General features: G+C 57.4%; 9 protein-coding genes across 9 annotated transcripts; 3 read left to right on the top strand and 6 right to left on the bottom strand.

Moving 5' to 3' along the window:
- Window positions 1-13: 13 nt before the first annotated feature.
- Window positions 14-2,648, top strand: FA10DRAFT_300140 (hypothetical protein). Its single transcript, XM_025524798.1, has 3 exons — window positions 14-715; window positions 776-1,017; window positions 1,085-2,648. Exons 1-3 carry the CDS (start codon window positions 127-129, stop codon window positions 2,477-2,479), a joined length of 2,226 nt encoding a protein of 741 aa, XP_025378737.1. The 5' UTR covers window positions 14-126; the 3' UTR covers window positions 2,480-2,648.
- On the bottom strand, window positions 2,554-4,462 carry FA10DRAFT_69462 (hypothetical protein). The gene is made up of 4 exons (XM_025525645.1): window positions 4,418-4,462; window positions 3,384-4,295; window positions 3,141-3,330; window positions 2,554-3,081 (listed from the first exon to the last, which is right to left on the bottom strand). The coding sequence occupies exons 2-4, from the start codon at window positions 4,242-4,244 to the stop codon at window positions 2,675-2,677; spliced, it is 1,458 nt and encodes a 485-aa protein (XP_025378736.1). The 5' UTR covers window positions 4,245-4,295; window positions 4,418-4,462; the 3' UTR covers window positions 2,554-2,674.
- FA10DRAFT_284469 (hypothetical protein) lies at window positions 4,337-5,134 on the bottom strand (the record flags this gene model as incomplete). The annotated part of the gene is made up of 2 exons (XM_025523923.1): window positions 4,337-4,352; window positions 4,422-5,134. 2 exons carry the CDS (start codon window positions 5,132-5,134, stop codon window positions 4,337-4,339), a joined length of 729 nt encoding a protein of 242 aa, XP_025378735.1.
- Window positions 5,135-5,305: 171 nt separating this feature from the next.
- FA10DRAFT_265385 (hypothetical protein) lies at window positions 5,306-8,123 on the bottom strand. The gene has a single exon (XM_025521038.1). The coding sequence runs from the start codon at window positions 8,004-8,006 to the stop codon at window positions 5,382-5,384; it is 2,625 nt and encodes an 874-aa protein (XP_025378734.1). The 5' UTR covers window positions 8,007-8,123; the 3' UTR covers window positions 5,306-5,381.
- Window positions 8,124-10,520: 2,397 nt separating this feature from the next.
- FA10DRAFT_265384 (DUF455-domain-containing protein) lies at window positions 10,521-12,684 on the bottom strand. The gene is made up of 3 exons (XM_025521037.1): window positions 12,333-12,684; window positions 11,290-12,271; window positions 10,521-11,098 (listed from the first exon to the last, which is right to left on the bottom strand). The coding sequence occupies exons 1-3, from the start codon at window positions 12,617-12,619 to the stop codon at window positions 10,820-10,822; spliced, it is 1,548 nt and encodes a 515-aa protein (XP_025378733.1). The 5' UTR covers window positions 12,620-12,684; the 3' UTR covers window positions 10,521-10,819.
- A 154-nt stretch (window positions 12,685-12,838) lies between these two features.
- Window positions 12,839-15,374, top strand: FA10DRAFT_278331 (NMT-domain-containing protein; the record flags this gene model as incomplete). The annotated part of the gene is made up of 5 exons (XM_025523451.1): window positions 12,839-13,352; window positions 13,416-13,761; window positions 13,816-14,299; window positions 14,356-14,820; window positions 14,877-15,374. The coding sequence occupies 5 exons, from the start codon at window positions 12,842-12,844 to the stop codon at window positions 15,096-15,098; spliced, it is 2,028 nt and encodes a 675-aa protein (XP_025378732.1). The 3' UTR covers window positions 15,099-15,374.
- FA10DRAFT_278330 (DNA glycosylase) lies at window positions 15,086-16,570 on the bottom strand. Its single transcript, XM_025523450.1, has 2 exons — window positions 15,568-16,570; window positions 15,086-15,501 (listed from the first exon to the last, which is right to left on the bottom strand). The coding sequence occupies exons 1-2, from the start codon at window positions 16,431-16,433 to the stop codon at window positions 15,141-15,143; spliced, it is 1,227 nt and encodes a 408-aa protein (XP_025378731.1). The 5' UTR covers window positions 16,434-16,570; the 3' UTR covers window positions 15,086-15,140.
- An 821-nt stretch (window positions 16,571-17,391) lies between these two features.
- On the top strand, window positions 17,392-18,025 carry FA10DRAFT_265381 (hypothetical protein). The gene is made up of 2 exons (XM_025521036.1): window positions 17,392-17,728; window positions 17,813-18,025. Exons 1-2 carry the CDS (start codon window positions 17,413-17,415, stop codon window positions 17,965-17,967), a joined length of 471 nt encoding a protein of 156 aa, XP_025378730.1. The 5' UTR covers window positions 17,392-17,412; the 3' UTR covers window positions 17,968-18,025.
- A 367-nt stretch (window positions 18,026-18,392) lies between these two features.
- Window positions 18,393-20,395, bottom strand: FA10DRAFT_265380 (Per1-domain-containing protein). The gene has a single exon (XM_025521035.1). The coding sequence runs from the start codon at window positions 20,251-20,253 to the stop codon at window positions 18,469-18,471; it is 1,785 nt and encodes a 594-aa protein (XP_025378729.1). The 5' UTR covers window positions 20,254-20,395; the 3' UTR covers window positions 18,393-18,468.
- Window positions 20,396-20,468: the final 73 nt, after the last annotated feature.

The raw sequence follows: 20,468 nt of genomic DNA, 5'->3' as shown, positions 1-20,468 counted from the left end.
GTCCTCTCCTGCGCGAGCTAAGGCTGAATGAGCCGGTCTGTGATTTCCTCTCTGGCGCCTTGCCCCTTCCTCCCACTTTCTCCTCCTCCTCCTCATCATCAATAGCCTTTGCTCTGCGACCAAGCCATGGCGGAGGCGCAGGCACAGGCGACGAAGCGCGGCGCCATACAGCCGAGGCTGGCTGGTGTGCCGACCGAAATCATGGATCACATCGCCTACTTCTGCACTACAACGACGCCCGGCAGCGATCCAGACCCGCCAGCAGCGACGGAATGGCTTGCCCAGCGCGAGGCCGGCGGCACAGCGGCAGCGGCCGACGCCACGAGTGATTCAGCGGCACCCCCCAGAGGAAACGAGAGCATCTTTTCCACACCGCCGCCGGCCTTTGCCACACCGCCGACGAACTTGCTGAACATGATGCTGACCTGCAAGAGAATGTACCAGCAACTCAACCCAGACACCAATACGGGCCTGTATGCCAAGGTATTCCGGGACAAGTTCGACACCGATGCGATTGCCCGGCGGTTTGGACACGACGCAATCAGCAGTCGCAGTCTCACAGCCGAGCTCAAGCGCCGGTGCACCATCCTCAAGCGCATTCGGGCCGCCACGCACAAGGGCACACTCAAGATTCGTGAAGAGAGCAGCCCAGAAGACTTCGATGCCGAGATGGAAGAGAATCTCTGGCTTGCCTTTATGATGCTCATGGAGAATGGTGAGAGTCCTCTGGTACCTTGCCACCAAACGAAGATCGATGATGCTCACAACTCCACAGATGGCCGCAACATCCTCCAGCTGCGCTGGGCTCACATCGAAGATTATCTGTCGCTGCACCACTCGCGTGTTATGCTCGAATCAGCCTTGCGTCCTCAGTTCCCACCCGACTCCGCGGATCGTGCGCTGGCTCTCCACCTCAGCTATTTGCTGTGCGACCCAGACAGCCTAGCATACGAGTCGCGCGACGAGAGCGACGAGAAGCTCTTTGTGCTGAGGCCATTCGTCTTTGCTGCTCACAAGGTAAGTAAAGCCCTCGTTCCTCGAATGTGCTAGCAGGGCAGGCCTCACATGACTATCTCGTCCCCAGTTCGATTCATACCTTGCACCGTGGAATATGCCACGGCTGCCCCTCGCTCGATTGGTGTCTGACAGGGACGCGCCCGAGACCGAAGCGGCGAGGAAAGACCAGGACGCCGAAGACAACCAGACAGGTTCCAATCCCTTCCTGGCCGATCTTCGACCTCGGGTCAGATCTCGGGTCATCACCCACTGTGGACGCCAGATCAGCATCGTCCCTCCGAACATCAGCCATGCTGCTTGCTTCTCCTTTTTCATGAAAGTGGAGCGGGACCCGGCCGTCACAGACTACAGCGAGCTGCGAGCGGTGGCTCGACGGGAGGAAGCTGATGAGGAGGAGGTCGAAGCGCTCGCAGCTGCTGCCGCGGCGAGGCAGCGCGAGGCCGCTTCTACTTCAACCACGGACTCGCAGCGTCAGTCTTCTTCTGGGCCTTCGTCTCTGGCAACCCGGCGCATGCAAGCCGCCACGAATCGCAATCCCCGCCTGTTTCGGTCGAGGGATCACGACAAGGATGTGGCCAGGCTTCTTTCTTGTCTCTCGCCCTACTGTTCGCCTGGCCTGAAGCCGCTTTTCCATGCAGGCGACTTTGAAGGCGCATGGGAAGGCCGCTTCAGCTTCTTTGACTTTGACTCATACCGAGAGATGCTGGCGGGCAAGATGCGAAGCCTGTACGAGGGACCGTTTGGCGAGCAGCCGCAGGTGTGGAAGGTCCGAGAGCACTATGTCAAGCTCGATTACAGCCGGCTCGATGAGGGCGGCAAAGGTAGCATTCTCAATGCCGGCTTCAAGAACGACGAAGAAGAGCCAAACAAGAAAAGGGGCGCATTTCGGTGGACGGATCTCAAGGCAGGCAAAGTGCCACAGGCAGAGTCGAACGGCTTTGGAATCCAGAAGAGGATCGACGGCGATGCCGACGGTGAGGAACAAGCGGATGACGGAAGCCTGGACGGCATCTACTGGCCTGGGATCAATTCAGCGTTGTCTACAAGCTCGATCCTTGGAAAGAGACAGCTCGAGGACGCGGACGTCAATGACGACGAGGCAGCTCCAAAGAGGAGTGGGCGTGTGATCCCAAGTGACTGGCACCTTTACCCGAGCTTTGGCGACGAGGGCTCGTCGATCCAGGCGTCTTCCTCATCGAACTCTGACCGCTACGAGATTCTCTTGTCGGGGACTGGGCACTCTGCTTGGGGCCGCTTCATCCTGCGCGGCCGTGTTAGATCGTGGGACGGCATGATGATCATGACCAAGGAGTACCGACCCGACGGTAGGGGTCGATGGCTCTACCGCGGCTACGCAGTCGCTGGTGGAAAGCTTGTGGGCCGCTGGAGAGACACCTTCACGCCACAAGAGATGAACGGCTACGAAGGTTGCTTCCTTCTCCATCGGCGGGAGGATGTGTGACGTGTTATGACTTCTTATTTTCCCCTTTAGTGCTCCTTTCATTTTTCATGACCCTTCATTCTAGTTACGTCTGGCATTTAATTTCTGTTCATGGGTGTGACTGTATGTAAGACTGCGAGCTGTGACCGAATTGTCAATGTCTGCCTTGTGTCGACCGAGGCCCCATGAGCTGCTTTTGGCTCGCAGTTTAACCTCTCATCTTTTCTTGTCAGGCCGAGGCTCGATTTCTCCACTCGATGGTCTCTTTTTCGTGGACATGGTCGTCTTGTCATTCACAGAGGCATCGATGTATCTCGCTGTCAAAGCCATCCTGATACCGCCTGCTCCTTCCTTTCCGACGTCTGCAAGGGGTACCACCTGGTGTTCGAATCGTCTTTGGAGGTCGAGCCCCTGTTGAATCACCACTGTACCGTGCCTTAACGGGATCCGGAGCACTTTGATGCTCTTTGTTGCTACTGCTGCTCCCACTCCCTTCTTTTCGCCTGCACTGTTGGACGATCCCCGCACCTTGCCCTTGCTCCTGAAAGTCATTGTGGCCCCGACCCCCAAGGACAAAGACGATATAATCGGGCCTAGGCCCGGTTCGCCATCGTCATGGAAATCTGTTCCTCATCAGCCGCGTCAGCTGTGTGTTCTTGGATTAAGCCCCGCCCTGACTCACTCATCCTTTGCGAGTCGACGTAGCGGACGGGATACAGCTCGTTAAAGTATCCTGGTCCTACGCCGTCACCCTGATCTGGAGGTGGCCTGTCACCAAGCACGGCCTTGGTTCTCTCCTCGAGCAATGCAAGCGCACTCTGTGCGGACTTTGGTGCCTGGGACAGAGGGACGGTCGACATGTCCACCGCGTGCTGTTTGCCTTTGCAAATCAGCTCGCCTCTGACCGCAGACTGACTCTACTGACCTTGTAGCCTACACCATAGTTGAAGGTAAATTGCTGTGAGAGAAGATCGCCCTTCATCGTGTGTCGATGTAGAGGGTGTCGCATAAATGGTACGACCTCCTCCCACGAGTGCTGTTGCAAGTCCCTTGGAGACAGTCCTCTCTGCAGTTCTGTAAATATCTCGTCCATCTCGGGCTCGAGTCCTTGGACAATGTGCACTGCACAGTCGCCCTGTTCGTCCAGGAGAAAAGAGGCAACCTCCATGGGCCGACCGTGTCGATCCTGCAATGTCTTGAATACAGACTTGATTCCAGACGAAGGATCAACGATGGTGTCTTGCAGTGTCGGTGTCGTCACATCCAACTGTGGGGCCGCTACGACTGTTGATGGGGATACTGTCTGGGCATAGCAGGTCTGGCACTGCAGATAATGCGGCGATCGTCGACAAGATATGCGACCGCACTGTATGCAGTGAAGCCCGCGTAAGTCATCACTGCTCGGCTCCTGGCCTCGACCTTGTGTCCAAGCAGATGACCTTGCCGGAGCAAGTGGGAATGGCATTCCTCCCACCGCGAACAATCTTGGCTCCGGGCGAAGTTGGAGAAAATCGTGACGGTATCTCAGCGACTCGGGAGCGCATTTGGCAAAGGACCAAAATTGACTGCAGTCGGGCGAGAGGCACGTCCACCCGCTTTCATAGACTCTTGGCGATGGCACACCGCAACCTTTGCAGCAGTGATACTCTGCTGAAGAATCGGGCTGTTCGCTGGTGGACACGCAAAAGAGGTCTTTTCTTCTTTTGAGACGTCTACGAGACGACAATTCCGGGACGTCGACACGGTGTGTTTTGAGAGCTGCCTTCACAGAGCTGGGCGAAGGCATCGATGTGTTCTCATCTCCGATCCACCACGGTTGTCCCTGGCTCTCGATGTACTGTATAGATCTCCAAGTAAGCTACTGTCGTCACCTTGCTTCTACATTAGCCTCACTCTTTGCGTCATGCGTCATGATTGTCAGCTGCGAAATCACACAGTCGAACAGGAAAGGACAGAGACTCACTCAAATCGGAATTTCCACCTGACTGCAGCCTCCCCCTGGTCGTCCTCCTCGCCCTCGCCGTCTGCCCTCTCACCCCAGCCATCGGTAATGTAGTACCAGGCAAGCACTGCAAATGAAATGTCCTCCCTCAGCCTGAAATGCGCCAGCGGGTAGTCCTTTCCCATAATCAATACCACTGGTGCCTTGTCTCGCATCGAACTGAGCAGTGCCGCCACCCTGGCGTCGGAACTCGACTGATCGCTGAGAAGCTTGAGCCGTGCTTGAGGCTTTCCATTTCTCTTTCTCCTTTTCCCACATGGAACAGAGCTCTTTTCCTCTCTCCCATCTCCCTCTACTTCGGTTCCAGACGACGAGTCTGGACGGCCCGACTTGCCTCCGCCGTGCGAGATGACGACTCGTCCCTCTGCATGCCAGAGGTCCCTGGGCGCGCCAAAACCTCCGAGGAGGTAGGCGTAGGGCGTTATGTCCCTGTGCAGCGCCACTGTCGCCGTGCTAGTACTGCCTTCAGGAGCAGAGGACGGCGCACCCTGAGCTGTGGGTTTGTGGGCGTCAAACCAGGCAGGTCGTGGGGCCGAGGTAAAGTAGCAGCCAGAGTGGTAGGTTCGATAGTACGGCAGCGTTTCGCAGAGCTCTTGGCGCGTCACGGACCAGATCGGTGGATTCCGTCGTAGAACGGGCCGGCTCTTCTCCTTGGTCTCTGTCTCCTTCGACATCTTCGACGTCCTGGTGTCACGATGTTCGTGCGGAGAGAACGCAGCTAGCCCGTCCAAGATCTGAGCTCTAATTTCCTCTCTCGGAGAATATCTGGATACAATGCGCGGTGCTTAGCTGCAGTGCAGGCCGATTCGCATTCATGACATCTTGATATTGTAAAGAAACCGAGTCCCAGATAATCATACATGGAAAGAGAAGAGAGAACAAGAAGGACGGAGAAGTTCAAGACAGTGACTTTGTTTCCCTTTACAGAGGCTTTTCAGTCTTTGAAAGCGGCTCGATTTCCTCATTCCCTTCTGCCTTGATGTCGTTGCCCTTCTCTGCTTCTTCGTCTCGCTGATGAATCTCTGCCTTTTGCGCCTCGCCTTGTGCCTCTGCCACCTGCGGTACGACTCTCGGTGCTCTCTTGGTCTCATTTTCCTCATTCTCTTGTGAGGCGTCGCGGCTTCTCTTCTTGCCCCTGTCAAGGTGCTCTTCCACTGGCGTAATGTCGATCTCGTCCTCTTCCTCCTGCTTCACCACCTCGATGCCGGGGACGCTACGCAGGCCTTCAGTCTGAATGAAAGGTGGAACTCGAGACCTTTCTAACAGCCTGCTGCACGGCATTGGGCGCATTATTGGAGAAGTCGACGAAGGCGAGCTGTAAGCCCATCTATGAGCGTGTCCGGGCTTCATTGTGGGAAGACGAGGCTGCTGGGGAATTTGGACGTGCTCATGACTTTGTTCGTGAGGGTCCGACTGCGCGCTGCCCTGATGGCCATGCTCGATTGAGCCAGAAGAAGGGAGGGGACGAAGTAAAGGCGGCTGAGGCGGGGCAGGAGCCGAAGGGTGTTGATACCGCATACCGACGTTTGAAGCAGCCGCAGCCGCAAATGGATTCGTTGCTTGCCTGTCACGCTGAGCAGAAGCATAGCTTGGCCTCAGCGAGACCACATGACTTGGCTCCACAATACTGTGCATGTGCGGAGACTGATGCTGAAGTGGCTGTTTGAGCTGACTCTGACCGTGATTCGTGGGTGCCGGTGGTCTAATTTGAGATTCATGTGTCATGCCTGCAACGGGTTGATGGACCTGCACCAATTCGTTCTGGCTGAGGCTCGGTTGATGAGAGTCGTGGGGAGCCGAGGGAGAAGGCGCCAAGGGCGCAATATTCTGACGACCTGCAGCTGAGGGGGACCTCGACCGTGGGTTTAGGGCATTCTGCGCAGCAGTAGCGTCCTTTAGCCTCTGGCTAGGCACTACAGGCGTCTTGACCGGCGTTTTGAAGCTAGGCGAGAGAGGTCGATTTAAGCCTGCCTCCCTGGAAGGAAAAGCTGGCGCGAGTGTCAAACCATTGTTTGTTCGTCTGTAGGATGACACGCGAGCAGGGGCGGAAAATGAGACCGACATTTGCGTGCTGTCGCAGTAAATGCCTGAAATGCTCCTCGGCTCCGGAAGCGGAGGGGGTGCAGCTGGCATCATAGCAGGAGCACCACCACCTCCTACTGCACGCTGTAGCGAGTATGGAGGAGGGAGAAGAGGCCGGTTTGCAGGCGAATTATAGCGAAATGCCGAGAACTGTTGGTCGTGGTGATGCGTTTGCGGGTAAAATTTCCTCTCATCTGCGCTTGTCCCCTCTTGGCTCTGCTGGACATGATGTTGATGGGAGGGTGGACGGTGCTCTTGGCCCGCACCCTCGTCCCGAAAGCTGTCGGCACGGTGAGTGCCGCGAGATTCGCTTTGTAGATACATGCCCGAGGACGACGACAGTGCAGCAGCAGGTCCCTGGCGCGGCTCACAGTAGTCACCTTGGTACAGGGTCGAGGAGTGGGGATTGGATGTAGGATGTGGCATGATATCGTAACGAGAGCGGGTAGTCGCAGAATCATGCATCGTCCGAGGCTGTCCCTGACGATGTTGCTCCCACTGCTCGGCCGATGATGACGAAGTCGCATCGACGTCGATGGGTCGATACTGGTGCTGGCCAGGGTAGGTTGCTTCGTGATGGGGATGCGGGTGCGCACGCTGATATCTATGGTGTCGTGACGTGACCAAATCGTCGGGGTCCGAATAAAGGCGCCGAGCTGCGGGAGCACGGTGGCAAACATCTCGAAGCCGCTTATAGTCCTGCTTCGCCTTGCCTGCCTCTTCATCCTCATCGTCAAATTCAAAGCCGACGTCCGACTCTTCGTCCGTGTCGACATCCTGATGTGTGCTTGTGCAGCCGCTGTCTTCATCTTGGCGGCTCGAGTGCCCGCCACCGCTGCCATCACGGAGACGAGAAGCCCAGTCGCCTTGTCCTGGTCTACGGTCTAGACCCTTTCGGGCTCTACCGCCGCCACCGCCACCGCTGTCATCTTGATCTTCCGCTGGTCTAACACCGGCATCGTCGAACCAGGCCTGCACGGGCTGAACCGCTTTGCCCTTCCTGTACGATGCTGACGCCTTTCTACTCTTGCTGCTTCCACTCCATCTGCCAGAGCCATAAAACTCAGAGTTGTAGCCAAAAGGCGGTCGTTCCGACCCTTCCATATTCTCTCCTTCTCCTTGTCTTTCTTCCTCTTCCTCCTGTTCCTCACTGTCTTCCTCTGCCCCTTCTTCCTCCTCTGCCTCGTCGCCCTCGTTCTGCTTATATCTCTGATACGGTGCAAGAGAACGAGATGAAAGGGTTGATCGTCTTCCTCCTCTCCTGCGCTGCGCTCCACCGGCGCCACTTGGCCCAGTGCCCGAACCATCGCGCCGAGAATCTGAGTCGACGGCACCCCTTTTCAGCTGAGCTTCGATCCTAGCCGCTTCCGCCGCATCGGCGAGCGTCTGCTTGTGCTTCTTCGTCTTTTGATCCACAGCCTCCTTGAGTATCGCCTGCGTCACTCCCGCATGCTGCAAAATCATTGTGGCACCCGGTCCCGGCTCGTACTTGCAATCCTCGGCGCGACCTCGCCTCGAGCACAGCTCACAGGGTTGATGGCCAGAGCATTTGCGCCTATTCAAAGACGGACACTAGATGAGATGATTCGGACATAGGAAGGGGGCATCATGAAACTCACTTGAAAGCTCGGCATGGGTCGCATGCAATTGGAATGCGCACCCTCGGTTGTCTAGGTTTCCTTGCAGCAGAAGAACCACTACTGGCCTGCTGCGCCGAAGCCTAAAGGAGGGGAAAAAATGCTATTTAAGCTTCGTGTTTTTTTGGTCTAGCAAAGCCACGTCGCCGCCTCACCGGGTTTCGATTGGCAGGCTTTGGCTGCTGTGCCTGCTGCCGACGATCCTCGGGCACGGTCGGTCTACTTTGCTCACGCCTGGGCATTGGTCGGCTTCTGCTGCGCACGACCTCGTCGTCCTTGTAATCCGAGTCTCGTCCCTCGACCTCGTCGTGTTCCTCTTGTTCTTCGTCGTCGTCGTCGTCTTCGTCTTCGTTCTCTTGCTGCCTTCTTTTCCTATCGTTGTCGTCAGTTCTCATCCCACCTTTAACGTCGCTTCCCGAAATGTCTTCTTCCTCTTCTTCGTTGCCGCTCTCCGATTTGCGACAGCTTCTGCTCCTTGTCATGCGAGAGCCGTAGACCCTTTGCTTTTTACGGGGATGGAAAATGGGAGGAGGCAGATGCGATCCCCGTCGTGGTGCCGAAGCTGCAGTCGCTGTGCCTGCAGTTGTCGCTGGAGCCGAGGCTGTCGTCGTCGCTGTTGCTGTGGTGGTCGCGTTGCGCGTGATCCTCGCAGTGGAAGACATGCTGCGAGCAGGCGCGTCTCCTCTGGGCAGCCGAAGTGGAACTTCGCCGCCAGCCGCACCGGCTTCTTCTGCGGTGGATCCGAAAGATGGTCCAGGTCGAAGGGGCCTAAGCTGCAGGACGGAGCAGCCGCTTTGTCGCTGCTGAGCGGCAGCGGGAGGCGGAGGAACGGCGGCGCGTGCGTTAGTCTGGGTGGATGAGCCCCTGTCGCCTAGGAGCAGAGGGGGGTAGCGGTGTAGTACAAAGGATGTGCTCTCTGAGGAGAACACGACAAGGGAAATGGGACGACGACGACGTGAAGAAAGCGGAAGCGGAGAGATAGAGAGAGTGGGATGGGGGAGAGTGGGAGGAAGTGTGCTCAGCAAAGGCCACAAAGAAGAAAAAAAGAAAACCAGGAAACTGCTCACCGCGGCGCACAGTATCTTGGAAATGGCTGCTGGCTGTAGGAGCGCCAAATCCGACTCTTGACCTAGGGTCCGTCTGTTGAAGTTGGCTGTACGATCGAGTGATGTCGGAAAGTCGCGAAACGGACAGGGAGGGACCAGCTGGAGTGGGAGGGAAACGAGGTGGCGGCAAAGGCGGCGGCGGTGGCGGCGGCGCCTGTTGGCGCGGCGGGCGCGGCGCGTCGAGCTGCGAAATAGACTGGAAAGGGGCCGCGGTGGACGAGATTGCAGGCAAAGGGCGGAGCACGGCGGGCCCGGGCGTGCACAAGGGCAAAACCGCGCCCTCAGCAGCTGACTCGGGCGCGGTCCTCCTTGGCCCTGCTCCAGCAGCCCTGTTCCCCTGTTCCAGCTGGCTCTCAGCGGGCATCGGTCGTAGTCCAAATTCCGAATTGGACATTCTGGGCGAGGAGGGCGTCGCCTTGGCCGGCCATTCGTCTCTGTCCATCTCGGCTCTGCCTTTTGTCACCCGCCACCCAGTGTCGACCGAAATGATGATGCCGATGGCTTTGTTAGAAGGCTTGCTAGAGAGAACGGATGAATTGAGCCACGCCAGATTCTCTCTATTAGGAGATTGAAGGCGAAAAAATAGCAAAACAATCCCGAGTCGCTCGACCTCTTTTTTTTTTTTTTCTTTTTTTTACAACAAGACGAAAAGGTGTACGTCCAGTGAATTCGAGTCGTTTGCCCTTGGAACGGCCTCTCTGTCACTGATGAAAACCCGTGAGAGGGGTGAAGAACGAGGTCGAGGCCAAACGCCCGAGTGAGAAAAGCGGTACCTGTCCTCTCTCCTTTCTTTGGACGAGCGAGGGCGCGTGTCCAGCCGTTCAAAGTGGATGGTCTGGTGGTGGTGGTGGTGGGCGATTGTGGGGAAGCTCCCTATCCCTCTTGGCTTGCAGCCCGATCGAGATTCCACCTTTTTGATCTGAGCCTCCCTCTCGACCACACCCTCGCAATGCTGGGACCTGATATTTCTTTGTAGCGCATAAAGCAAGCACAACGGGGCTGAATCACTTGTAGATGTCTCCGCGTCTGGCAGCCGCGTCGGTAGACCGAAGTTAGCAGGTAGACGAGAGGAAGCGGCTTGTCAATGCCAGATCAGTGCTCAGAAGGCGCATGCAAAGCGCAAAAAGTGCATCCCTTCCCTCCTTTCCCTTGCACATCGCCCTTTTCCGCTCCGCTCCGACAGAGGAGGGCGGTAACAGCGGGACAGTCGGACAATGACCGTGCCTTTGTTTTTTGTCCTTTCTTCCCCTTGACCTCCCTCCTTGGTCCTACATCCCTCATCAAGCGGGCGTTTTGACGTAGCCGATGCGCTGCGATGCTGTGCAACGCATAATTGACTGTGGTCAAACATGAATCTCATCCTTGCCCGCGGCCGTCCACGTCTCTCTCGCACGTAAGCCCACTTTTTACTCTCGCCTCCTCATTCCTTCAATTCCGAGAGTTGGCTTCCAAAGTCTGAGAAAGTGAGGACGGTACTGATGAGCCGCGAGAAAGTGATGTATGCTTAGTGTACAGTGTGAAAAGATCTAGAGCATCAACCGCCCGGGATTTCCTCCCTCTGGGCTGCGCCAAGGGCCATGTCCCGCTTCCTCTCGCCTGCCAAGTCCTCGTACCATTCCTTGCTGAGCCCAGCTTTGAGGCGGTCTTGGGCGTTGAAGGGCCCCTTGAGTCGGCCTGCGAAATGGCGGCGCACCTCCTCTCGGAACACCTCGACCGGCGAAAGTGGCGGCTTTGCATTGGCACAGAGAAAGGTCAGCCAACGGTGACCCGCCGAGACGTGAGTCACTTCGTCGAGGTGAATTGTTGTCAGAACCTGTCGAGACTCGATGTCAGTCTTTGCTCTCTCTCAACTATGGTCAAAGGTTGCTCGGTCTCAGAGACGAATCATCTTTATCGCCACGTACAGGGACTCCACGTAGGGACATCCACCGCACTCCGTGCTTGACTCTATCGATGTTTGTTGCTCATCCTCGTAATGCCAGTCCTTCTACTTTAGATGCTCACCTCTACGCTCTGTTCGTCGCCTGCATTGTCAAATTTCTTGATCGTGAGCGGGTTGGCATCGAGACCCCTTGCCTCGTGAACGAGGTGGATGATGCTGAGACGCGACATGAGACTGTCCTTGGTCTCCAGCGCACTCTCCCACAGACCGTGATGGACGGGCAGCTGGCCAAAGTAGGAGCCCATGTCGTGGAGCCGTTGCTGAAGGAGCGAAAAGTGCTTGCATTCGTCTTCTGCTACTTTTAGCCAGTCCGAGTAAAACTGCAGCGGAAGCGTCCTGGGGGCCGTAGGCGAGGACAAAGTGTGTCGTGCGTACAGCTCGGGCCCACGGGCGATAATGTCCCACGCCAGGTCAATGGCCCACTGCTCAATGTTGGCGAGCGAGTGAAGCATGGCGATTCTGCCCTTTTCGGTGCCGCCCTTTCCGCGCTTTCCCTCCCGGCCAGGCTGGACCAGCAAGGCATCTTTCAGCCGAGGAGGTACCTCAGGCGGCGCTTCGCTTTCCTTGCGCAGCCACTTGCGATCACCACCTGCTTCGATGCTCCATCGGCCGCCGCCGACACCAGCCTTGCATTGCCCAGTCCTGAATGCCTTTGCAGCTCGAGAGGTATATTCTACCTTGAGCTTGGGTTGGGGGGTATTGAGCACCAGCACGGCCCACTCGACAAGCGTCGTCGGTCGAGGATTAGGGTCCTTGATATGATCTTCCTCCCTTGAAACAGAATCCGAGATCGAGAGCTGCTCCTGGACGGCAGTATGAAGGCTCTTGGCGACTGGCTCGCGATGGCGAGTAAACGCCTCGCTAACAGGCCTCACTTCCACGACCTCCCACCCGGCTCGGTGTGCTTTGCCCTGCGCGTCGGTCTCGCCGTTGGGTTCCTGCACCCAAATTTCACCGTTTCGCTCCTCGACGGCATACGTGCACGCTTTGAGCCCTGTCGAAGACTCGCCTGTGCTTAGCGAGAAGTCGTACTCATGCCAAGGGCTATTGTAATGATGCCGCGTCAGCGAGACTGACCAGCGCAACGTCGCTGTTTTTCACTCACCAAACAATGACAGCATCTTCGATGTCTTCCTCGTCTTCTATGTCATAGATTGAAGCGTTTTCCAAAGGCGCGCCTAGATGGGGGCACGAAGCTTCCATGCAATAGAAGCGAGAGGAGAAGCCGTCTTCATCATCTTTGGGTGAAGAGGAAGCGGCCGGAAAGGAAAAGAGGAGCAGCGAGTGGTAGATGTGCTGCTCCACCTTGTTCCGTAGCGTTATATGATGGCGAGCAGAGGAGCGCAGCGAATCTAGACTGCCCACCCTAACGAAGTCCTCCCTAGCGCTCATCGCTTGCCATTGCGGTCGTGGTCCTTGACTTGACAGGAAAAAGGAGCAAGCCAAGAAGAAAGGAGAGAAAATATTTTTTAGAGCTACCGAGACCCGTACCGTACCGTAGGCCACGGAAAATCCCCTCGCAAGACCCACGTGACTCTGGGTGAGTGTTGGTCTTCTCGACGTCCGGAACTGCCTAGAAGATAGGGTCCTCACATAGCGTGAACGATTGCGAAAATGGCCAACATAGGCGAAGCAGCTGCGACAACCAAAAAGGCCGACCTGCAGCATGTGAAGGCTGAAGATGTCGAGGGCGCCACCGGAGAGACGGAAAAGGGAGACGAAGGAGAGGAAGAAGGCGACGAGGGCGACGAGGACGAGGGAGAGGAGGCGACCCAGCAAGGGTCAAGTCTCAACGCCAAACAGAAGAAGAAAAAGAAGAGCAAGGCTGCGGCCAAGTTGAAAAAGAAGCTTGGCATGGGTGGTCAGGAGGGCGCCGCCTCGTCGTCATCTGGGAAAGAAGCGCATGCATTGACCGACGAGCAGGTCAAGCAGTTGCAGCAGGCCGTAGAGAAGGAGCAGGGGCCCGTGGCAGCGAGCAAAGTGGACCGACAGAACCTCCAGAAACTCATGGAAATGATGAATCTCGAGCGTGATGCCCTGCTCAAGAGCCAAGAGAGCAAGCAAAAGAGCGCCAAGGCCATCGCAGACCACAAGTTTTGGAAGACGCAGCCTGTGACCAAATTTGGTGAGACCATAGTACTTCGATTGCCTTCCTAGATGTACCCTTCCTTACAACTTGCACCTAAAGGTGATGCGCCGCTTAGATCTACACGTGAGGAGGGGCCTATCGAGGCCAACCAGCCGCCGGAAAAGATTAGACAGGAGCCTTACCCGTTGCCGAGCGACTTTGAATGGGTCACTGTCGACATCGATGATCCTGAACAGCTCAAGGAAGTTTATGACCTCCTCTCGGGTCACTACGTCGAGGACGACAACGCAACACTACGCTTTAATTACTCGCCCGAGTTCTTCAATTGGGTCCTCAGGCATCCGGGCTTCAACAAGCTCTGGCACGTTGGCGTGCGAGTGAAGAGTACCGGCAAGCTCATCGCGTTCATTTCGGGCATTCCACATGAGCTACGAGTTCGAGAGCAGTGAGTAGGCGCCGTCCTCTTTCGTCGTCTACCTGGTCACTGACTCGTGGGCAGATCCTACCACTGTACCGAGATCAACTTCCTCTGTGTACACAAGAAGCTACGCTCGAAGCGTCTAGCGCCGGTGTTGATCAAGGAGGTGACACGCCGCTGCAACCTTACGGGTGTTTTCCAGGCCATCTACACGGTAGGCGCTGTGCTGCCAACACCCATCAGCTGCGCCCGCTACTACCATCGCACCATCAATCCCGAAAAGCTCCTCGAGATTGGCTTCAGCTCGGTGCCGTTGGGTATGACCAAGGAGCGGTACTTTGCGCGGTACACATTGCCAGAGCAGACGCAGGTTGCGAACCTGCGACCGATGGAGAAGAAGGACGTAGCACAAGTCGGGAGGCTCATGAGACGGTATATGCGGCGATTTGACATGGCCGCCCGCTTCTCCGACGACGAGGTCGAACACATCATGTTGGGCGGGCATGGCCATGGCGAGGTCGAAGGGAAAAAGGCCAGGCAGGTTCTTTGGACCTATGTCGTCGATGTGAGTCTGTTTCCTTCTTTCTAACCGATTCCTCAGCTGATAGAGAAGCGAATCAGAACCCGGAAAAGGGATGCATCACCGACGTCTTCTCCTACTATAGCCTTCCGTCTTCGGTCCTCGACAGCGACAAGCACAAGACGCTAGAGGCAGCATACCTCTTCTACTATGCCACTGATGTGCCTTTCCAAAGCGAGAGCTTCTCCTCTGCTAGGCCATCTACCTCGGAGCAGTCGACACCCTCGACGAGATTCTCGGTGCCGCAGTGGCAGCAATCGCCCATCACGGGCCTCTCGAGTTCGGAGCTGGCAGACGAGGCCAATGTGACCCCGTGGGACAAGGAAGACATCGGTGTCAAGCAGCGCCTCAAAGCTCGGCTCAATGAGTTGATGCAGGACCTCTTCGTCCTTGCCAAACGCGAGGGCTTCGATGTGGTAAACTGCCTCACCGTCATGGACAACCCCCTCTTCCTGCAAGACCAGAAGTTTGGTCCGGGAGACGGCTTCCTGCGCTTCTACCTCTTTGTGAGCAGCCATTGGCCTTCTAGATTAGTTTGTCGACTGACACACCGCATGTACAGAACTGGCGTGTCCAGCCAATTGCCGGCGGCATGGGCAGTCGAGCGGGCGAAGCAGAGATCGACCCGGTCATTCAGCACCTCCGCGCTTCGGCAGCCTCGTCTGCTTCTGCCTCGTCTTCCTCATCAGCGAAGCAGGCTGTGTCAGAAGAGGAGATGCGGCGCGTGCTCGAGAGTAGGCCAAGACCAGAACTGGGGAGCGGAAACGGAATCGTGATGGTGTAGACATTGCGAGCACACTTGAAGAGAATGAACTAATACAAAAATTCATGCCTCCTCCTCTACCTCCTCTTTCTTGACTCGACTGCCTCCCACCTTCTTTACCGGCGAGCCATTTTCTTGTTTGATGGACTCCTTCTTGATGCCTGCTGCGCGCGACTTGGAGAAGAGGCCAGCCTGGCGCAGGGGGCACTTGACGACGTCGAATTTGGCCTTATCGTCCTCCTTCCACTCCTCCTGTTTGACGCCCGAGATGACGCTCATCCCCTCCTTTTCCCAGTCCGGTGATGCGTAGCGATCCGTGGCGAAGCCTCTCGCGGAGCACTCGGCACACGCCTTGCCGTGCTTGATGAGGAGAACGTGAAGCGGATACTTGAGCTTCGAGGGGATGCGCTCGTACAAGTGGTAGCTAGGGTTTGGATGACAGGTGTCAACGTGATGGCCTGCCAAGGACGAGGAAACACATTCTACTCACTATGTCTGGTCTCGCGTCGCTTTGTCCGGAACCCAGCCGAGTTTCCTGCAGAGCCGGTGGACATGCGTGTCGACTGCCATCTCGTCGTTGCCGATGCAAAAGGCGCTGACGCAGCTAGCCACCTTGGGCCCCACGCCGTTGAAGCTGACGAGCTCTTCCATGACCTGGGTGGAATTGGCATCGTGAAGATGGTCAAGCGAGAGCTTGCCGTGCCTCTCGAGGGTCTGTCTCAGCACGCCCTGGATCGTCCGCGCCTTGTTCTCGTGCAGGCCGCCACACTGGATGGATCGCGCGACATCGGCGTGCGACGCGTCCAAGATCGCCTGCCAGTTGTTTTTGCCAAATGTCTCGCAGAGGCTCTTGTGCGCATTGCGGCTGTTCTTGCCCGAGGTATTGCAAGAGAGAATCGTGCGCACCGTGGCGTCGAGCACGGATGCGACATCGCCACAGCCGCCGAAGCGATCGTCGCCGCGGGGCGGTTGCTTGAAGGGCATCGTCTTATATCCGTGTGCTTCCGTCAAGATCTCGGCGACTTGCTGCGCTTCTTCGGCTGTCGGTCTAGCATGCGTGGGAAAGGGGCCGCTGGCGAGGCTCGCTCTGAGCGAAGCCAGTTTCTTGTCCGTCGTCGTCTGCTTTGCCTTCTTTGGCTTCTCGTCGGCTTTTGCGTCCTCATCCTCTTTCTTGGCTTCTCTCTTGACAGCGGGCGAGGCAGAACGCTTCCGCTTGTTAGCAGGTGCCCTTCGTTTTGTCGGACTGGGTGTCTGAGGGGGCGTGAGGGGTTCCTCTTTCTTGACAGCCGCCGTCGCCGCCGTGGTAGAAGACCGCGTCGAGCGACGAGGCGTCGACGAGGAAGCAGCAACAGCCATCGATGCTCGTGGCAACAGTCGGCAAGCAGCGAGAGAGTATCGGAGAGCCAGAATCGTGAGACTTGATGCTGGTGCTCGTTCTCGTTCTGGCAAGCAAGAGGCGTCGAGGATCGTATTGCGCGAAGAATTGCCTCAACCTACCTACCTAAGCAAATGATGTCAGCTTTGGCCACCGATGTTTCGCACGGGCCATTTTTGCTTGCAGTCCCTTTTTTTTTTTTTTTTTTTTTTTTTTTTGTTCCTGGCGCGCGTTCCAAGATCTTGACTCGACGAAAGACGTCGCGGAAGGCGAGAGGTGGGCGTCGTCATTCTCAAGAGAGCGCAGATTGGTTCCACAGTCACTGACCGAAGAGAGTCGACTCATGAGCGGGAAGTAGTGAACGATAGAAGTAATGCCAGGTGGAGATTTGCCAAGGCGAAGTGAGGTTATTCAAGATGCAGGATGTCGTCTGACAGGAGAGCGTGTAAACGCACAGTAGCAGTAATAATGAACGGCTCGCGCTCACTACTTCTGTTACTTTGTAGTCGATCGGGTCGCTGCATAAATAAACAGCACAGGAGCGGTGTGTAATGTGAGGATCAGGCCTGGGCACAGACGCCCAAAGTCAAAGAAAATATTTCCAACGCCAAGGCGGTGCGGTGCCTGATGGTAGGCAGGTGCCAATCAGAAAAGCTTTCCCGTGCGTGTAGACGATTTTAAGTGCCTCGACGGCTGTGTGTGTGTGTGTGTGTGTGTGTGTGTGCGTCTTGCGCAGTGGAGAAAAAGTAAAGAAAAATAAAGGTACGAGCTGCTCCTTGTCCAAGGTGCATATTTTTGAATAGAGAATCAATCATGCGGTGAAGGCGACGACCGCGAGGTACAGTTCGCCGCTTGGCTCAGGAGCGGGAAATCTCAAGAGGATGGCCGACAGTATAAGAAGGGGGGGGGTGTAGTACGACATGCCTGCCTTCCTTGCCACCAGCACCCAACGTTACAAACATGTCTGAGAAGCATCCCCAGTCTTCAACGCCCGTGCCGGCGTACGATGCGCCGCACCAGTGGACGCAGTCCCCCGCCGGTACCCTGCCTGCGGGCGGAGCGGGCCTCCACCAGCCTGCTCATGAGATGAGGTACGCCCAGCCCGGTGGCACGCCCGCCACGTCGCCTGGTCAACAGCCGCACCTCCACGGCGGCGGCGGCGGCTCGACGCACGCGGGCATCGGCTCCGTTGGCGCACAGGCTCCCTTCGGGCAGCAGGCCGGCATTGGCGGAGCTGCGTACGGCTTGAGCGAAGGAGCAGCGTACCAGCAGCAGCGTGAGTACTCCATGCATCTTTCTCCATCTCCGTCCTGCAGTCACTGTTGTGCTGATGAGTTGAACGAACACTACTTTCACTCAGTCATGGCCCAGTGCGCGCGGGGCAACCACTCGTACGACACAAAATTCGGCGTCGTCGGCATCATTGTCGCGGTGTGCTGTTTCCCCTGCGGCCTCATCGCGCTCTGCATCGACAAGAAAGAGGTATGCACGAGGTGCGGCCACCAGACTGGCTAAATAACAAAGCCCAGCAATGTCGACGGAAGGCGCCACCAGAAAGACCGATACCAACGACGCGCCAGGCGGGGGCGGGGGGGGGGGGGGGGGGGGGGGGGGACTTCCCAGCTTTTATTTTTCCGGGTTTCCCCTTCCCCCGCGCGTTTCTTCATGTAGATTTATCGTAAATGTTCCCGGGCGCTCGAGTCGCGGGCGGACGGACGTGAAGCAATGTCAGGCATTATTCCCATGACTCCCCTCTCTCTATCTCTTCCTCTTCCACCTTTCACGGCTCGCACGCCACTGAAGGTTGCAGGGTTTCATTTGCAGAAACTACTTCAGTGGGCAGCTCCGGACACTTTTACTTTGCTCTACATGCCCACTGCCAGTCACATGTCACGTCACACACTCTCCGAACTGGGGACAGATATTAATTCCAAACCAATCAAACGATGAATGATGAACAATGACCACAGAGGCTGCGAGCCGGCAGAAAAGTCGACAGTGAGAGGAGAGAGAGCTCTAGACGATCCCCCGATCGCCGAGCTCTCGTTGCTTTTCCCGCTCCCTCGAGCTGCTGCCGCCGCCGCCGCCTGCTCCGAGATCCACACCGGGCGTGGTGCTGCCACCGACTGCAACACCTGGCACGACGACGTGGGGCGTGCTTGCGCTGTTGGCATGCCCTTGCCCCCCGTGGCCGCCGCCAATGCCATTGAGAGTGCCTCTTGCCAGGGCATTGAGCTTGTGTGTGAGCGCATTCAGCTCGACTCCACTCGCGCTCGCGGCACCTTGGAGATTGTCCCAGTCAAAGTTGATACCCCGGTGTCGGGCAGACGCAGCGGCGCTCGAAGCGGCACTCGAGGCCCACTCCTTTGCCCTCTCCAGCGCCGGCACAACGACCTCGGCGGCCGCGGCACTCCCCTCGGTCAACAGCTTGGGTCCCTTTATCCCCTCGCCGACAAAGAAGCCCGATGCGACGCACTCGCGTGCATCCTCAATCAGCCAGCCGTACCACATCGAAGCGAGCGGGACGGTGGCGAGGTGCCAGAGGGCGTGTGCGTCGAGCGCGCGCAGAATTGGGGGAAAGTCAAGCAGCTCCAAGGCAGAAGCGGCCAAGAGCAAAAAGACAATCTTTCGCAGCTGATGGCGGGCCCGTTTGGACGACGACGGCGGTGGGATGGCGGCGGAGACGGGCGCGGGAGGCGATCCGCCGTTGGAGTGCGCCGTTGTGCCCGGGGGCGGTGAGCCTGCAGCAGCGGCGCCGGCGATCCCTGATGGGGGGCGACTGGCCCGCATGGCCGCACGCGAGGCGCTGTATCGATCCGAGAGCGAAGAGCCGAGCGACCGGGCAGCGAATGCAGACGGGCTGAACGAATAGGCGAGCCAGAGCAGGCTGTGCGCGAGACCGACCACCACGTTGGCAGTCATGTTGTACGAGTAGTCGAACCGGCCGAAGCTGAGGTAGAGGATATGGAGGCCGAGGCAGGCTCCGCAGATGCGTGCCAGCAGGCCAAAGGCGACCGTGCCCGGCGCCAGGCGAAAGAGCCTCGAGAGGGAGAAGAAGAGCCCGCCCAGGACAACGGCGCCCGCCGAAAAGTAGTCCATCCTCTCGGTGAAGTTCTTGTCGCGCGCATGAAAGACGGCGGACCAGAACCAGGCGTTGCAGCTGACGAGGGCATGGAGGATGTAGACGAGCTTGAGTGGGAATGCTTCGGGAATGTGCTTGCCGAGCTGCCGGACAGCCCTCTGGTGGACAAAGAAGTTCATGAGCGAGAAGAGGACCGACATGGGTTCCTGGCAGCCCAGGAAGCGGACAAAGACCCATTTGCCGTGGAATTGGACCATCTGCTTCTCGACGGGCCGCATGGCGTCGAGCCTCTCCTTGACCATCTGCTCGGCCACGCTCCGCTGCTTTGCCATCGACCAGTCCTCGGCAGCACCCTTTGCATCGACGAGCGCCCTCGTCTCTTCGCGAATTTTTCGGACCCGACTTTGGGCCGCGTTGGTGACACGGTGGGTGCAGTGGTACTTGCAGTCATCGATGCAGTTCCAGAAGGTGAGCCGGAGCATCATCGGGAGCCTCGTCGTCTTGGCTGTCCCGTCGTCCCATTCGGGATCGCCCGAGCAAGAATCCTTGGTGCACGAGCTCACGCAACTTTGGTACTCTGGTGACCGGTCTCCTTGCGAGGCGCTTACTGTCGGCAAAACGCTGCTGGCGAGGAAAAAGAGAATGGCGAGAGGAAAGACGACATCGGCGAGTCGCAAACGCCTTCTTCGCCTTCTTCTTTTTCCCCTGGCGAGGGCCATTGTGGCAGCGGAAGATCGATGATCTTCAGTGGGAGGAGCAGAGCAGGCAGAAGGCGGCGCAGAGCAGCGGCTGCTCGATGCCGGTGAATCGACTGCCATGCTCTTTCCCTGGCCCCGTCTTGATAGTCAGGGTGAAACGAAGCCTAAAAATCGCGTCGACGCTTCCGTCCGTCCGCTTGCTTCCCCTCCCCTGTGATCAATCAAAAAGCTAGAAA

The sequence above is a fragment of the Acaromyces ingoldii genome (assembly GCF_003144295.1).
Source record: "Acaromyces ingoldii strain MCA 4198 unplaced genomic scaffold FA10scaffold_2, whole genome shotgun sequence".
NCBI classification, from domain to species: domain Eukaryota; kingdom Fungi; phylum Basidiomycota; class Exobasidiomycetes; order Exobasidiales; family Cryptobasidiaceae; genus Acaromyces; species Acaromyces ingoldii.
This window is presented reverse-complemented; position numbering and strand designations above follow the sequence as displayed.

Excerpts from the sequence above, each read along its gene's own strand:
- FA10DRAFT_265381 (XM_025521036.1), top strand. The coding sequence starts at position 17,413 with ATGTCTGAGAAGCATCCCCAGTCTTCAACGCCCGTGCCGGCGTACGAT. Across the intron at positions 17,729-17,812 it reads AGCAGCGTACCAGCAGCAGC|TCATGGCCCAGTGCGCGCGG; the intron begins GTGAGTACTCCA and ends ACTTTCACTCAG.
- FA10DRAFT_265384 (XM_025521037.1), bottom strand. The coding sequence starts at position 12,619 with ATGAGCGCTAGGGAGGACTTCGTTAGGGTGGGCAGTCTAGATTCGCTG. Across the intron at positions 12,272-12,332 it reads GAAGATGCTGTCATTGTTTG|CCCTTGGCATGAGTACGACT; the intron begins GTGAGTGAAAAA and ends TCATTACAATAG. Across the intron at positions 11,099-11,289 it reads GCGACGAACAGAGCGTAGAG|GTTCTGACAACAATTCACCT; the intron begins GTGAGCATCTAA and ends GAGTCTCGACAG.
- FA10DRAFT_265385 (XM_025521038.1), bottom strand. The coding sequence starts at position 8,006 with ATGATTTTGCAGCATGCGGGAGTGACGCAGGCGATACTCAAGGAGGCT.
- FA10DRAFT_69462 (XM_025525645.1), bottom strand. The coding sequence starts at position 4,244 with ATGCCTTCGCCCAGCTCTGTGAAGGCAGCTCTCAAAACACACCGTGTC. Across the intron at positions 3,331-3,383 it reads ACTATGGTGTAGGCTACAAG|CACGCGGTGGACATGTCGAC; the intron begins GTCAGTAGAGTC and ends AAAGGCAAACAG. Across the intron at positions 3,082-3,140 it reads CGTCGACTCGCAAAGGATGA|ATTTCCATGACGATGGCGAA; the intron begins GTGAGTCAGGGC and ends GATGAGGAACAG.
- FA10DRAFT_300140 (XM_025524798.1), top strand. The coding sequence starts at position 127 with ATGGCGGAGGCGCAGGCACAGGCGACGAAGCGCGGCGCCATACAGCCG. Across the intron at positions 716-775 it reads TATGATGCTCATGGAGAATG|ATGGCCGCAACATCCTCCAG; the intron begins GTGAGAGTCCTC and ends ACAACTCCACAG. Across the intron at positions 1,018-1,084 it reads TCGTCTTTGCTGCTCACAAG|TTCGATTCATACCTTGCACC; the intron begins GTAAGTAAAGCC and ends TCTCGTCCCCAG.
- FA10DRAFT_265380 (XM_025521035.1), bottom strand. The coding sequence starts at position 20,253 with ATGGCCCTCGCCAGGGGAAAAAGAAGAAGGCGAAGAAGGCGTTTGCGA.
- FA10DRAFT_278330 (XM_025523450.1), bottom strand. The coding sequence starts at position 16,433 with ATGGCTGTTGCTGCTTCCTCGTCGACGCCTCGTCGCTCGACGCGGTCT. Across the intron at positions 15,502-15,567 it reads GCGACGCGAGACCAGACATA|CTACCACTTGTACGAGCGCA; the intron begins GTGAGTAGAATG and ends TCCAAACCCTAG.